General features: G+C 62.6%; 3 protein-coding genes across 3 annotated transcripts; all 3 read right to left on the bottom strand.

The window, feature by feature from the left end:
• Positions 1–20: 20 nt before the first annotated feature.
• On the bottom strand, positions 21–10,896 carry KRP23_4861 (Unconventional myosin-Va; the record flags this gene model as incomplete). Its single annotated transcript, XM_067889868.1, has 12 exons — positions 21–1,736; positions 1,819–2,337; positions 2,420–5,338; positions 5,421–5,939; positions 6,022–6,900; positions 6,960–8,712; positions 8,785–8,888; positions 8,963–10,000; positions 10,075–10,233; positions 10,305–10,430; positions 10,499–10,557; positions 10,623–10,896. The coding sequence occupies 12 exons, from the start codon at positions 10,894–10,896 to the stop codon at positions 21–23; spliced, it is 10,065 nt and encodes a 3,354-aa protein (XP_067746463.1).
• A 224-nt stretch (positions 10,897–11,120) lies between these two features.
• KRP23_4860 (Phosphatidate phosphatase LPIN2) lies at positions 11,121–13,197 on the bottom strand (the record flags this gene model as incomplete). The annotated part of the gene is made up of 2 exons (XM_067889867.1): positions 11,121–12,905; positions 12,976–13,197. 2 exons carry the CDS (start codon positions 13,195–13,197, stop codon positions 11,121–11,123), a joined length of 2,007 nt encoding a protein of 668 aa, XP_067746462.1.
• Positions 13,198–14,304: 1,107 nt separating this feature from the next.
• On the bottom strand, positions 14,305–15,483 carry KRP23_4859 (uncharacterized protein; the record flags this gene model as incomplete). Its single annotated transcript, XM_067889866.1, has 1 exon — positions 14,305–15,483. One exon carries the CDS (start codon positions 15,481–15,483, stop codon positions 14,305–14,307), a length of 1,179 nt encoding a protein of 392 aa, XP_067746461.1.
• Positions 15,484–15,727: the final 244 nt, after the last annotated feature.

Here is a 15,727-nt window from a genome sequence, read left to right as displayed (position 1 = left end):
CTCGACCGGTGCGGACCGCCTCAGCCATCGCGGGCTCCGCCTCGGTAGCTTCCACCGCCGACTCGGTCTCCACCACGCTCTCCACCTGCGAGAGCACCGCTGTCATCACCGCGTCCACGTCTGCGTCCACCGCCACCGGCTCCGGCTTCGTCTCGACCGGTGCGGACCGCCTCAGCCATCGCGGGCTCCGCCTCGGTAGCTTCCACCGCCGACTCGGTCTCCACCACGCTCTCCACCTGCGAGAGCACCGCTGTCATCACCGCGTCCACGTCTGCGTCCACCGCCACCGGCTCCGGCTTCGTCTCGACCGGTGCGGCCGCCTCAGCCATCGCGGGCTCCGCCTCGGTAGCTTCCACCGCCGACTCGGTCTCCACCACGCTCTCCACCTGCGAGAGCACCGCTGTCATCACCGCGTCCACGTCTGCGTCCACCGCCACCGGCTCCGGCTTCGTCTCGACCGGTGCGGCCGCCTCAGCCATCGCGGGCTCCGCCTCGGTAGCTTCCACCGCCGACTCGGTCTCCACCACGCTCTCCACCTGCGAGAGCACCGCTGTCATCACCGCGTCCACGTCTGCGTCCACCGCCACCGGCTCCGGCTTCGTCTCGACCGGTGCGGCCGCCTCAGCCATCGCGGGCTCCGCCTCGGTAGCTTCCACCGCCGACTCGGTCTCCACCACGCTCTCCACCTGCGAGAGCACCGCTGTCATCACCGCGTCCACGTCTGCGTCCACCGCCACCGGCTCCGGCTTCGTCTCGACCGGTGCGGCCGCCTCAGCCATCGCGGGCTCCGCCTCGGTAGCTTCCACCGCCGACTCGGTCTCCACCACGCTCTCCACCTGCGAGAGCACCGCTGTCATCACCGCGTCCACGTCTGCGTCCACCGCCACCGGCTCCGGCTTCGTCTCGACCGGTGCGACCGCCTCAGCCATCGCGGGCTCCGCCTCGGTAGCTTCCACCGCCGACTCGGTCTCCACCACGCTCTCCACCTGCGAGAGCACCGCTGTCATCACCGCGTCCACGTCTGCGTCCACCGCCACCGGCTCCGGCTTCGTCTCGACCGGTGCGGCCGCCTCAGCCATCGCGGGCTCCGCCTCGGTAGCTTCCACCGCCGACTCGGTCTCCACCACGCTCTCCACCTGCGAGAGCACCGCTGTCATCACCGCGTCCACGTCTGCGTCCACCGCCACCGGCTCCGGCTTCGTCTCGACCGGTGCGGCCGCCTCAGCCATCGCGGGCTCCGCCTCGGTAGCTTCCACCGCCGACTCGGTCTCCACCACGCTCTCCACCTGCGAGAGCACCGCTGTCATCACCGCGTCCACGTCTGCGTCCACCGCCACCGGCTCCGGCTTCGTCTCGACCGGTGCGGCCGCCTCAGCCATCGCGGGCTCCGCCTCGGTAGCTTCCACCGCCGACTCGGTCTCCACCACGCTCTCCACCTGCGAGAGCACCGCTGTCATCACCGCGTCCACGTCTGCGTCCACCGCCACCGGCTCCGGCTTCGTCTCGACCGGTGCGGCCGCCTCAGCCATCGCGGGCTCCGCCTCGGTAGCTTCCACCGCCGACTCGGTCTCCACCACGCTCTCCACCTGCGAGAGCACCGCTGTCATCACCGCGTCCACGTCTGCGTCCACCGCCACCGGCTCCGGCTTCGTCTCGACCGGTGCGACCGCCTCAGCCATCGCGGGCTCCGCCTCGGTAGCTTCCACCGCCGACTCGGTCTCCACCACGCTCTCCACCTGCGAGAGCACCGCTGTCATCACCGCGTCCACGTCTGCGTCCACCGCCACCGGCTCCGGCTTCGTCTCGACCGGTGCGGACCGCCTCAGCCATCGCGGGCTCCGCCTCGGTAGCTTCCACCGCCGACTCGGTCTCCACCACGCTCTCCACCTGCGAGAGCACCGCTGTCATCACCGCGTCCACGTCTGCGTCCACCGCCACCGGCTCCGGCTTCGTCTCGACCGGTGCGGCCGCCTCAGCCATCGCGGGCTCCGCCTCGGTAGCTTCCACCGCCGACTCGGTCTCCACCACGCTCTCCACCTGCGAGAGCACCGCTGTCATCACCGCGTCCACGTCTGCGTCCACCGCCACCGGCTCCGGCTTCGTCTCGACCGGTGCGGCCGCCTCAGCCATCGCGGGCTCCGCCTCGGTAGCTTCCACCGCCGACTCGGTCTCCACCACGCTCTCCACCTGCGAGAGCACCGCTGTCATCACCGCGTCCACGTCTGCGTCCACCGCCACCGGCTCCGGCTTCGTCTCGACCGGTGCGGCCGCCTCAGCCATCGCGGGCTCCGCCTCGGTAGCTTCCACCGCCGACTCGGTCTCCACCACGCTCTCCACCTGCGAGAGCACCGCTGTCATCACCGCGTCCACGTCTGCGTCCACCGCCACCGGCTCCGGCTTCGTCTCGACCGGTGCGGACCGCCTCAGCCATCGCGGGCTCCGCCTCGGTAGCTTCCACCGCCGACTCGGTCTCCACCACGCTCTCCACCTGCGAGAGCACCGCTGTCATCACCGCGTCCACGTCTGCGTCCACCGCCACCGGCTCCGGCTTCGTCTCGACCGGTGCGACCGCCTCAGCCATCGCGGGCTCCGCCTCGGTAGCTTCCACCGCCGACTCGGTCTCCACCACGCTCTCCACCTGCGAGAGCACCGCTGTCATCACCGCGTCCACGTCTGCGTCCACCGCCACCGGCTCCGGCTTCGTCTCGACCGGTGCGACCGCCTCAGCCATCGCGGGCTCCGCCTCGGTAGCTTCCACCGCCGACTCGGTCTCCACCACGCTCTCCACCTGCGAGAGCACCGCTGTCATCACCGCGTCCACGTCTGCGTCCACCGCCACCGGCTCCGGCTTCGTCTCGACCGGTGCGACCGCCTCAGCCATCGCGGGCTCCGCCTCGGTAGCTTCCACCGCCGACTCGGTCTCCACCACGCTCTCCACCTGCGAGAGCACCGCTGTCATCACCGCGTCCACGTCTGCGTCCACCGCCACCGGCTCCGGCTTCGTCTCGACCGGTGCGACCGCCTCAGCCATCGCGGGCTCCGCCTCGGTAGCTTCCACCGCCGACTCGGTCTCCACCACGCTCTCCACCTGCGAGAGCACCGCTGTCATCACCGCGTCCACGTCTGCGTCCACCGCCACCGGCTCCGGCTTCGTCTCGACCGGTGCGACCGCCTCAGCCATCGCGGGCTCCGCCTCGGTAGCTTCCACCGCCGACTCGGTCTCCACCACGCTCTCCACCTGCGAGAGCACCGCTGTCATCACCGCGTCCACGTCTGCGTCCACCGCCACCGGCTCCGGCTTCGTCTCGACCGGTGCGACCGCCTCAGCCATCGCGGGCTCCGCCTCGGTAGCTTCCACCGCCGACTCGGTCTCCACCACGCTCTCCACCTGCGAGAGCACCGCTGTCATCACCGCGTCCACGTCTGCGTCCACCGCCACCGGCTCCGGCTTCGTCTCGACCGGTGCGGCCGCCTCAGCCATCGCGGGCTCCGCCTCGGTAGCTTCCACCGCCGACTCGGTCTCCACCACGCTCTCCACCTGCGAGAGCACCGCTGTCATCACCGCGTCCACGTCTGCGTCCACCGCCACCGGCTCCGGCTTCGTCTCGACCGGTGCGACCGCCTCAGCCATCGCGGGCTCCGCCTCGGTAGCTTCCACCGCCGACTCGGTCTCCACCACGCTCTCCACCTGCGAGAGCACCGCTGTCATCACCGCGTCCACGTCTGCGTCCACCGCCACCGGCTCCGGCTTCGTCTCGACCGGTGCGACCGCCTCAGCCATCGCGGGCTCCGCCTCGGTAGCTTCCACCGCCGACTCGGTCTCCACCACGCTCTCCACCTGCGAGAGCACCGCTGTCATCACCGCGTCCACGTCTGCGTCCACCGCCACCGGCTCCGGCTTCGTCTCGACCGGTGCGGCCGCCTCAGCCATCGCGGGCTCCGCCTCGGTAGCTTCCACCGCCGACTCGGTCTCCACCACGCTCTCCACCTGCGAGAGCACCGCTGTCATCACCGCGTCCACGTCTGCGTCCACCGCCACCGGCTCCGGCTTCGTCTCGACCGGTGCGGCCGCCTCAGCCATCGCGGGCTCCGCCTCGGTAGCTTCCACCGCCGACTCGGTCTCCACCACGCTCTCCACCTGCGAGAGCACCGCTGTCATCACCGCGTCCACGTCTGCGTCCACCGCCACCGGCTCCGGCTTCGTCTCGACCGGTGCGACCGCCTCAGCCATCGCGGGCTCCGCCTCGGTAGCTTCCACCGCCGACTCGGTCTCCACCACGCTCTCCACCTGCGAGAGCACCGCTGTCATCACCGCGTCCACGTCTGCGTCCACCGCCACCGGCTCCGGCTTCGTCTCGACCGGTGCGACCGCCTCAGCCATCGCGGGCTCCGCCTCGGTAGCTTCCACCGCCGACTCGGTCTCCACCACGCTCTCCACCTGCGAGAGCACCGCTGTCATCACCGCGTCCACGTCTGCGTCCACCGCCACCGGCTCCGGCTTCGTCTCGACCGGTGCGGCCGCCTCAGCCATCGCGGGCTCCGCCTCGGTAGCTTCCACCGCCGACTCGGTCTCCACCACGCTCTCCACCTGCGAGAGCACCGCTGTCATCACCGCGTCCACGTCTGCGTCCACCGCCACCGGCTCCGGCTTCGTCTCGACCGGTGCGACCGCCTCAGCCATCGCGGGCTCCGCCTCGGTAGCTTCCACCGCCGACTCGGTCTCCACCACGCTCTCCACCTGCGAGAGCACCGCTGTCATCACCGCGTCCACGTCTGCGTCCACCGCCACCGGCTCCGGCTTCGTCTCGACCGGTGCGGCCGCCTCAGCCATCGCGGGCTCCGCCTCGGTAGCTTCCACCGCCGACTCGGTCTCCACCACGCTCTCCACCTGCGAGAGCACCGCTGTCATCACCGCGTCCACGTCTGCGTCCACCGCCACCGGCTCCGGCTTCGTCTCGACCGGTGCGACCGCCTCAGCCATCGCGGGCTCCGCCTCGGTAGCTTCCACCGCCGACTCGGTCTCCACCACGCTCTCCACCTGCGAGAGCACCGCTGTCATCACCGCGTCCACGTCTGCGTCCACCGCCACCGGCTCCGGCTTCGTCTCGACCGGTGCGGCCGCCTCAGCCATCGCGGGCTCCGCCTCGGTAGCTTCCACCGCCGACTCGGTCTCCACCACGCTCTCCACCTGCGAGAGCACCGCTGTCATCACCGCGTCCACGTCTGCGTCCACCGCCACCGGCTCCGGCTTCGTCTCGACCGGTGCGACCGCCTCAGCCATCGCGGGCTCCGCCTCGGTAGCTTCCACCGCCGACTCGGTCTCCACCACGCTCTCCACCTGCGAGAGCACCGCTGTCATCACCGCGTCCACGTCTGCGTCCACCGCCACCGGCTCCGGCTTCGTCTCGACCGGTGCGGACCGCCTCAGCCATCGCGGGCTCCGCCTCGGTAGCTTCCACCGCCGACTCGGTCTCCACCACGCTCTCCACCTGCGAGAGCACCGCTGTCATCACCGCGTCCACGTCTGCGTCCACCGCCACCGGCTCCGGCTTCGTCTCGACCGGTGCGACCGCCTCAGCCATCGCGGGCTCCGCCTCGGTAGCTTCCACCGCCGACTCGGTCTCCACCACGCTCTCCACCTGCGAGAGCACCGCTGTCATCACCGCGTCCACGTCTGCGTCCACCGCCACCGGCTCCGGCTTCGTCTCGACCGGTGCGACCGCCTCAGCCATCGCGGGCTCCGCCTCGGTAGCTTCCACCGCCGACTCGGTCTCCACCACGCTCTCCACCTGCGAGAGCACCGCTGTCATCACCGCGTCCACGTCTGCGTCCACCGCCACCGGCTCCGGCTTCGTCTCGACCGGTGCGACCGCCTCAGCCATCGCGGGCTCCGCCTCGGTAGCTTCCACCGCCGACTCGGTCTCCACCACGCTCTCCACCTGCGAGAGCACCGCTGTCATCACCGCGTCCACGTCTGCGTCCACCGCCACCGGCTCCGGCTTCGTCTCGACCGGTGCGGACCGCCTCAGCCATCGCGGGCTCCGCCTCGGTAGCTTCCACCGCCGACTCGGTCTCCACCACGCTCTCCACCTGCGAGAGCACCGCTGTCATCACCGCGTCCACGTCTGCGTCCACCGCCACCGGCTCCGGCTTCGTCTCGACCGGTGCGGCCGCCTCAGCCATCGCGGGCTCCGCCTCGGTAGCTTCCACCGCCGACTCGGTCTCCACCACGCTCTCCACCTGCGAGAGCACCGCTGTCATCACCGCGTCCACGTCTGCGTCCACCGCCACCGGCTCCGGCTTCGTCTCGACCGGTGCGGCCGCCTCAGCCATCGCGGGCTCCGCCTCGGTAGCTTCCACCGCCGACTCGGTCTCCACCACGCTCTCCACCTGCGAGAGCACCGCTGTCATCACCGCGTCCACGTCTGCGTCCACCGCCACCGGCTCCGGCTTCGTCTCGACCGGTGCGGCCGCCTCAGCCATCGCGGGCTCCGCCTCGGTAGCTTCCACCGCCGACTCGGTCTCCACCACGCTCTCCACCTGCGAGAGCACCGCTGTCATCACCGCGTCCACGTCTGCGTCCACCGCCACCGGCTCCGGCTTCGTCTCGACCGGTGCGGCCGCCTCAGCCATCGCGGGCTCCGCCTCGGTAGCTTCCACCGCCGACTCGGTCTCCACCACGCTCTCCACCTGCGAGAGCACCGCTGTCATCACCGCGTCCACGTCTGCGTCCACCGCCACCGGCTCCGGCTTCGTCTCGACCGGTGCGGCCGCCTCAGCCATCGCGGGCTCCGCCTCGGTAGCTTCCACCGCCGACTCGGTCTCCACCACGCTCTCCACCTGCGAGAGCACCGCTGTCATCACCGCGTCCACGTCTGCGTCCACCGCCACCGGCTCCGGCTTCGTCTCGACCGGTGCGACCGCCTCAGCCATCGCGGGCTCCGCCTCGGTAGCTTCACCGCCGACTCGGTCTCCACCACGCTCTCCACCTGCGAGAGCACCGCTGTCATCACCGCGTCCACGTCTGCGTCCACCGCCACCGGCTCCGGCTTCGTCTCGACCGGTGCGACCGCCTCAGCCATCGCGGGCTCCGCCTCGGTAGCTTCCACCGCCGACTCGGTCTCCACCACGCTCTCCACCTGCGAGAGCACCGCTGTCATCACCGCGTCCACGTCTGCGTCCACCGCCACCGGCTCCGGCTTCGTCTCGACCGGTGCGACCGCCTCAGCCATCGCGGGCTCCGCCTCGGTAGCTTCCACCGCCGACTCGGTCTCCACCACGCTCTCCACCTGCGAGAGCACCGCTGTCATCACCGCGTCCACGTCTGCGTCCACCGCCACCGGCTCCGGCTTCGTCTCGACCGGTGCGACCGCCTCAGCCATCGCGGGCTCCGCCTCGGTAGCTTCCACCGCCGACTCGGTCTCCACCACGCTCTCCACCTGCGAGAGCACCGCTGTCATCACCGCGTCCACGTCTGCGTCCACCGCCACCGGCTCCGGCTTCGTTTCGACCGTTGCGACCGCCTCAGCCATCGCGGGCTCCGCCTCGGTAGCTTCCACCGCCGACTCGGTCTCCACCACGCTCTCCGCCATCCTCTTGATTTTTTCTGTCACGGGTGACTCTATCGAGTCAACCTCTTTAACGGCTTGTGTAGTGCTGGCGGTGGCAGTGACCAAATTTGGTATGATTGTTGTTACCGCTTCGTCGCCTGTAGTCGTCTCGGTATCCGACTCACTGGGTCTAATGGTGGTCTTCGTTGATTCTGGTAGCTCCGGTTCTTGCAGCTCCTTAATTTGTGGAATTGGGAATGGTATGAGGTCGCTGGAAGTGTCGTTGTTGTTCTGTTGGTTGGGTATGATAGCGGCATGTTTGATATCATTGCTGCAATCTTCGATTGCACTGATGATTGAGATATCTACAAACCTGGAAATCATGCTGCTCATCATGGCTTCGATGATTGCACAGTCCGAACCGCTTTTTATCAACGGGAAGAGTGAATGTGTTCCAGTGCGTTTGTTGCTTGCTGTCATCGTGTTTGCTTCTTCGTGCTTTTGATCAACCGTGCGCACTCCATGATTGCTGGAATCATCAATCGAAGTTGCTTCCGATTCTTCCGCCTGGCTATTGATCGGTTCAGTACCATCAATGTCCTCTTTCGTCTCTGCTTTGTTGCTCTCAATACTTTTGTCAGCTGGTACGTGTACTTCAGCTGCAGATACATTGTCATTATAAGCATCATCGTCGACAATGTTAGTATCGGTGTCTTGCTGGGGATGGTCAGAATCATTTTCGGGCTCAAGCGAGGCCGCTGTCACAATATGCTCGAGTACGCCTTCGACGGCTGCCTTAGCTGTACGGAGCTCCGCTTCGCTAACAACCACAGACTCCTCCATTTCATCCAGAACAGCTCTCACCACGCACTGAATCGCGTTCGACAGCATCTTCCGAGCGTACATGCCGCGTAGCACGCGATTGATTGTAGCAGCGGCAGAAATGGTTCTGTTAAACTCTCGCTGGCACAAATGCCGTCGCATTTGCGCTTGAATCTCCAACGCGGCATTCAATTTTCGAGTTCGTGTCGCTCTTGCCAAGAACCCACGCACCACGGACTGGAGTACCACCAATCGGATCTTCTTGATCGCATATTTGGCACGTTCGTTTCGAGAGCGCCACACAGTTTGGATCTGCACTATCGATGCCAGGGTCGCTGTCCTACGCGTCCGTGACACGCCACCACGCCATACAGCTTGCACCCGTCGTATCTTGTGAAGTGTTTGCTCATACCGGGTCTTCTGATAGTACATGCGTAGAGTACTCTGGATCAGGGTGGAGGCCTTTTCCTTTCGTTTTACGGCGCGATGCCGCTGAAGAGCACTCCGCCATGATTTCTATTATAACAAGAGAAGCGTTAGCTTTGTCGATAGCATCTCCCGGGCCCTCTACCTTGCTCTCTTTAACGTACCTGTATTCGGATTGCTGCTCGTCGTCGAATACCAAATGTCCGAGCTTCTTCAAGAACGCGCTCTTTGTGGGGGTTGTATTTCGCCCCCAACGAATGGCCATAAATCCTGTCTGGTACTGCCCAAAGATGTGACGTGCGCGTGGCTCCAAGCGGCAGGGTCTGCCCTGAAAACCCTGCTGGCACTGCTGGCGTTGTGGTTGGTCTCTTGGCGGCCCGCGCGCGTGGCGATACTACAGATGTTGTCGTCGGACTTGTAGGTCGCCGAGCCGAAGGCGGCACAGGGCTAATATCTTCGGATTCCGGATGATATGCTGCACGAGACGATAGTCGTCTGGTTCGAGGGCTAGTCAGGTCACCTGGTGATTCGTGTGAAGCCTTCTGTGCTCTGGGTGGTAAGGGTCGCTTGGTACCATTTTCGAGAGGCGGTGGCGAGGTAGGACGAACAGGAGCACTTGGTCGAGCAGCGCTCTGTGGGGGATCCCCAACTGATGCTGTAGCACTTCTGCTGCTGTGGAACAGGAAATTTTCTCGCATAACCTTGTAGGTTTCTAGTATACGCACGACCACGGGGTGCGTTTGGGGAAGGTAGTGAACTCCAACCTCCATAGCGCTCGCTAGTGCATCGCGAGTTTGGTCGGGCATATTTAAATTGGCCCACTCAATTGCCAGGTTGTGCAGAGTTGCAGCCTTGAGCGTGTGAAACACCTCAGCACTTTGTGGACTCTCGCTCGCTGCATGGCTTGGACGCTGTGCCTCAGCAACTGTGAGGCACGCTGTATACATGAATCCAGCCTTGGAGGGCGTCTGCAATAACCCGTGTAGACACGCTTGCAAGAAGTACGCGATGGGGAAACGGTCACTGGGCGAGAGCTTATCGTTGATGCGCACAGCTTTCTCTGCAACCTGTAGCGCCGCTTGGTACTTCTTTTGCTTCTTGTAGTAGTTTGCCATATTCTGGTAAACTGCAGCGCGCTGAACGTGCTTTTTGCAGTATTGGAGTCCATCCCGAGCCGTCAATTCCTCCGCCTTCTTCAGCAACTACAAGATGGTCGAGCTCCAAATTGTTAGAGCACTGCGGTCAGTTCATTAAGATAATGAGAGTTCAGGCGTACCAGAAAGGCAGTGTTATCTCCTCCTGCCGCAGACTTTCGTGCTCCACACATACAAAGCGCAACGAGCTGTACACAGCGAATTTCGTAGTCGATGCGCAGCCATTTGAGCTCATCAATCATAACACCGGGGGCTTCCTCTCGCTTTTGTATACATCGGAGCTGCGGGTGCAATTCATGAAGGTCAATCTGTTAGCAGTAGTACGTCAATGCCGAGATACGAAGCAACGTACGAGCATTTTAGCAGACTGCTCGTAAGTGTGCATGGCGTCCATAAAGCGGTCACTGCGCTCAAGTTGTACCGAGAGGGTGTCCGCACGCTTAATTTTCTCCATAACGTTGTGACCGAACATTGTCGCCTGTGCAAGGTTCAGCAATCAATTAGACCGAGCAAAAAAATCAATTGCACAACCAGGTCCCGACTCACACTAATTTGTGCGTATTGCATGCTATCCAGCGGCGGGGGCCGCACGATCTGCTGGTCACCTGCAAAACACTGCAGCATCACATCTCTGCACACTTCATCATCAAAGCTGCCACCTCGTTGTTACCTTCGTCGGGTGCGAGCCAAATGCAACGCAGTTTCTTCTTGTCCCTCAGATCCAGTGAACGCATCGTGTCCAGACTCCCTCGCGCAGGGGGTACCGGACTCGTGAACAAATACTTGGGTGCCGGGGTTGCCCATGCTACGCCTTTTGCATGGTGGGGGGTCGGTCCGCCGGGTCCACTCGATGCTCGATCCTCGGCTCCTGGGTGTCCCGCCACTTCTGGGAGGTGATCGGATAATTCTCCTTCGGGCTTCTCTTTCATCAAACGACGCCGCATCTTGAGGTGTGAATGCTGGCGAGAAGCTGCGCTTGGAGGCGAATTCGAAATGAAGCGTCGGGCAGTCGCCCGTTTCGAAGTGCTCCGGGCCTTGGCCACTTGAGTCTCGAATCCCCGCGAAACCACCCACGACAACCTGGCATCCAGCAGAACTTGCACCGCAGCACGACAAGAGCTTCCTAGAAAAACAATTCTCAATTAGTTAGTTAATGGGGTTACTTGGGCTACATGAGGCCTGGTTCGATTCGCCAGAAGTTGATGTCGTTGTACGCCTCGTCGGCGAGATTTCGCGAGCGAACTTGCGACGCCACAGCTTCCGACACGAGTTGCTCCTCGTCCTCGACGAACGACCCGCGTGAAGTGGTGCTGAGGTTGCTTGGCACCGACTGGAGTATCGGCACGAGTAGCTGTGAGTTACTATGCGGAGGCACTGGAACTTGCGTCGTCGGGGAGTAGATGGGTGGGAACATGGCGTCCATGCGATCCAGCAGACTTGTGTACGACTCATGGAAACCCATCAGAGACCGGTGTCGTAGACTACCGTCTGCCGGGTCGACGACGAACACCTTTCCTGAAAAAACACCGACCTGGGTGAAGACAATGCTGTCGGTCTGGGTTGTGCCGAACGCTGCGTAGAACGGGTTCACCTCTCGCGGGAAGAGCACACGCAGCGCGCCAAGCGCTGCAAGTTTAAAGTCTTGCGCGTCGATCATCTCGTTGCTGTACGTAGCAAGAAGTCGATCAGGAGAGAGCAGTACCGGACCCATTGGCAGTGCGATTTCCCCGTCTTCTCCAGCGCTATCATGCAGCAAGGTGTGGAGCAAGTTCGCCTGCGAGAGACCGTGGCACGTGACGTATACAACGCGGTAGCCGTTCCGTGCCAACTTCGAGTAGAACTCCACAGCTCCTGGGTGCATCGCAGCGGGGTCCCTGCGCTTAAACATACTCCCTGTGGCAGCGCTACTCGAGACCGCACCGTCAATCTGAGCAATGACAACCTTCGCCGTAACCGGCCACAAATACAGCTTCGCCTCCACGCGGGCCACCTCGCCCGCACCTTGCGACCGCAGCACGAACGCAATATCGTTCGTACCCACGCGTAGACCCATCTCGAGTAACTCTGCTTGGGAAGGCTGCAGACTCTTCTTAAAGTACGGTTCGCTGGTAAAACTAGCAGTGTCTTGTGTGCCGTCATCGTCGCTGCAGACCTCCTCCAACGACTCCAGCGTCGTAGGTCCACGGGTGAATGATAGGCTCGAAACAGAAATCTTGGCGGCCTCCATAGTGACTTCAGTGTCCCGTTGGGTAATAATGTCCAGGTCCGTGCATGACTTGGATATTTTCTTATCAATTGGAGAAGTACCCAGCGATAAGTGTCGCGAGTACGGGAACAGCACCCGCGACACGAGATATGCCTGCATATCTGCATCATATGACGACAGTTTCCCGTCCACGAAAAACCGTAAATTTGGGTTTTCAAGAATTGTTGCAGGGTTTGCGCGGAAGAAATCGAACGTGACAATGTGCTCTGCAAAAATCCGATGCACTTCTTCCTCCGTCTCCGCTTGGCCCAGCAGGTGGCCGCAAAGCGACATGGACGGGTGGTCGAAGTAGTCCCCAGCTTCTTCAGCTGCAGCGTTCAACGCATTGGCCTCAACGTCCACCGCATCGAAATAAACCGAAGCGCTCTTGACCATCCGAGGCAGATCATCCTCTTCCTCGCCGTTGCGCACAATTGGCAGGGCGCCCCAGCCCCACATCAACGACTCGCTTCTTTTTGTATTTGCAACTTGTTGCAACTGCAACTCGTCTAGCGCTGCATCCTCTTCGTCTTCAGGCTCCAGTGCGCCGGTTGCACTCTCCTCTGCGACGAAAGTGTCGTTTTGCACCAGTTCTTCTGCGTCGCCGATGCTGCTAATGGGGCTGGGCAATGGCGACGCTAAATAGTCCTTTTCGTCCACAGGTTCTTGCACTTGGTGGACGAAATAGGCCTCTCCCGCATCGCCGAGCTGCAAACAAGATACAACAGTTAGGACGACCGTCACTCCCCATTGTGCAAGTTGCCGATGCGTACTGTACCTTCATGCGGACGCCGTGGACGACCTGGCCGTTGACGTGGAGCGTCACCTGCTGCTTGTCCTCCTGCTTGACCTTGTGCAGCGAGCCGAAGTGCACGTGGAAGGGTGAGCAGCGCAGCAAGCCGTCGGGCTGCTGCACGGCCACCACGTCGATGGCGCCGGAGCCCGCGTCCGAGTGGAAGACGTTGCTCACGTAATCTTTGACCGAGTAGATGACGTTCATGGCAAAAAAGCAACTTCAAGGTTTCCTTTCCAGAGTGAAGGCCGTCGGGATCTCAGAGCGAAAGCGGCAATGGCAAAAGACCTGCAGGCGAGGCGGTTTGTATTGGAAGACGCTTGGCGTGTTCCTTCACTTGACTTGCAGTCGTGGGGTTGTAGCGCGCAGAGATACGGCTCGAGACTCAGATGCACTGGACCGTAGGGAAACGGAGACGACGATGCTGCAGAGGTGCTGCCTTGGACTTCCAGTGGGAGAGCTCTCGTGCACAGGCTGCAATTTGGTAAATGAGGAGAAGCAGCTGGCCTCTTCCCGTGCTTTTGAATTGCATGCAGCGAATTTCGCCCAATCCGAGGAGCAAAGTTCAACCCAGCTTCATGGCATCATTTTGCACGGCTCGGTGCTAATTTTGCAGCATCATGAGCAGCGGACGGTGAGCTGGGCTCGGCCCGCACTGGCGAGTGCAACTTGGCGCGGTAACGGTTGCGCTCGTTGCTGAACCTTCGCCAACCAGTCACACATACACTTGGCCCCATATTTACGATCCTGGGATAAATTTGCGTCTCGGCCGCCGTGTTGGGAGCGTAAGCACGATGTGCATTTCATCAGGCGGCCCGACCCGATGACACGACGGAATTGCACGGGTATCGGATACCCTGCGCCATGCTTGGCAACGACGACAAGACGCCCAGCGTCACAAGAGTACCCATCGTGTGTTGGCGACAAGGTGTTGGCAAGAATTGGCTAGCTCGTAGTGACGTAACGATCGCGACGCACCGCACGACATGTGGCAAACAAGACTGGCATGTACATGCACTCTCCACCTCGACCAACGACTCGTTCGTCTTGCTTCAGTGTTCCTGCAGGGCGGTTGCTTTCATAAGACAATGTAAGCAAGATGCTGCAGTTTCTCTTCGTGGACAAGAGTTGATGATTGTTTTCTTCTTCTTGAAGTTGCTGTTTGGCAAGTAAAGCAAACAAATTTTGTACGGGATGTGCCATTTCATAGTTCTCTAATGTACCAAGCCTCTTCAACCACGGCCACCGCTCTGGATCGTCACTGCGATCGGAGCTTGAACCAGGTGATCGACGTCGGCTGTGTCGTTGTCCTCCTCACAGGTGGGTGATCTCGGGCAGCCCGCCCTGCTCCTCCTCGAACTCGAGCATGCTCATCGACCTGGTCTCCTCTACGCTCTTGGCGTGGTTGTAGGCTCGGGTGATCAACGTAATGTCGGGTGGCACGTACGAACCGACCTGTCCTCTGGCCTTGGCCTTTTGTGTGGGCACCGGCACAAACTCGAAGTAGGACGCGTCTCCGCGAAGACTCACGTCCACCAACAGGCCGTCGTCACGTCTGCCAATGTACCGGCGGTGTTGGTTCATGCTGTTGAGGTGGCCAGCTGACGAGTACTCCCAGCGCATGCCGGATGTACCGCGCAGACAGTTGGCTTTCTTCATGCGCAAGTCGCGGAAGCACGAGAACGTCGAGCGGCTGAACATGTAGCGCCCCGATTCCTCGTGGAAGAACGCCACCTTGACGCAGTTGTACTGCTTCGAGTAGCACTCGAGTCGGAAGGCTGTGCGTCCGCACGTGGCGGGGTCCTCTCCCTGAGGCACGACGCCAATGTGCACTCCATCTTCCATAATACGAGCATACTCATTGCCATGAACACGGACGTACACCTTGGAACCAGATAACCTGAGCACGTTGTTCACCACCGTCTGCGAGACGGCCTTGATCTCGTCGATCTCCTTGTCCAGCGCGTCCACGTCCTCCTTTGACATCCGCTTCTCGAAGGGCACGCGGTCCCGAACGACGGTGAGCGTCTGCTTGGACCATTGCTGCCCAGTCTTGCACCAGTGGGCCGCATGCTCGCAGTTCTGTGTAAATATGTTAAAGTCTCCCCTGCCTAGGCCCAGCAGGAACTTGCACCGCGCCAGCACCACTTCGGGTAGATCCGACTTGCCTCGATGGACCTCCCCCCACTTGGACAGGAAGTCTCGGAACGCCGACGTATGGTACTCCACGAGTCGCAGGTCATTCAAACTGCGGCTGTACAGGAACTCCTCGAGCGTCGAGATACGGAAGCACGAGTCCGCCTGAGCCTCTCGGTACCCTTCCAACGGGCTCCACACGTGGCATACGCGGATGTCCGCGGGCTGGTCTCCGGAGGCCCACACGATGCCGTGGTGCTGGTACGTGAATGGCCAGCGGCTGTAGTCCCAGATGCAGATGTGGTCACCCGGCCGCAGCGACGAAATGCTCTGCACGCGCGTGTACACGCCGCCCATGGCCTCCAGCTATCGACCTGTGCTCTTCCTGGGGAATTCGCTAGTGTCGGTCGGTCGAGGTAACGAGCGGACCACTTTATCACGGGAGTGGCACCTGTCGCAGACCTGCCTGATTTTGCAAGAGAGGAAGCGAGGCCAATGGCGGAGACCAAGGTGGCGGCAAGCACTGCAAGCACCACGCTGGGCGTGAGTCCAAAAATGAATCATCGAGCAAGCAAATGGATATTATGAGGGCATTGACGCG

Source organism: Phytophthora ramorum (assembly GCF_020800215.1).
Source record: "Phytophthora ramorum isolate Pr-102 chromosome Unknown Phyram_PR-102_s0004, whole genome shotgun sequence".
Lineage (NCBI taxonomy): Eukaryota > Oomycota > Peronosporomycetes > Peronosporales > Peronosporaceae > Phytophthora > Phytophthora ramorum.
The sequence above is the reverse complement of the archived record's forward strand: the minus strand, read 5'-3'. Positions and strand labels throughout refer to the sequence as shown.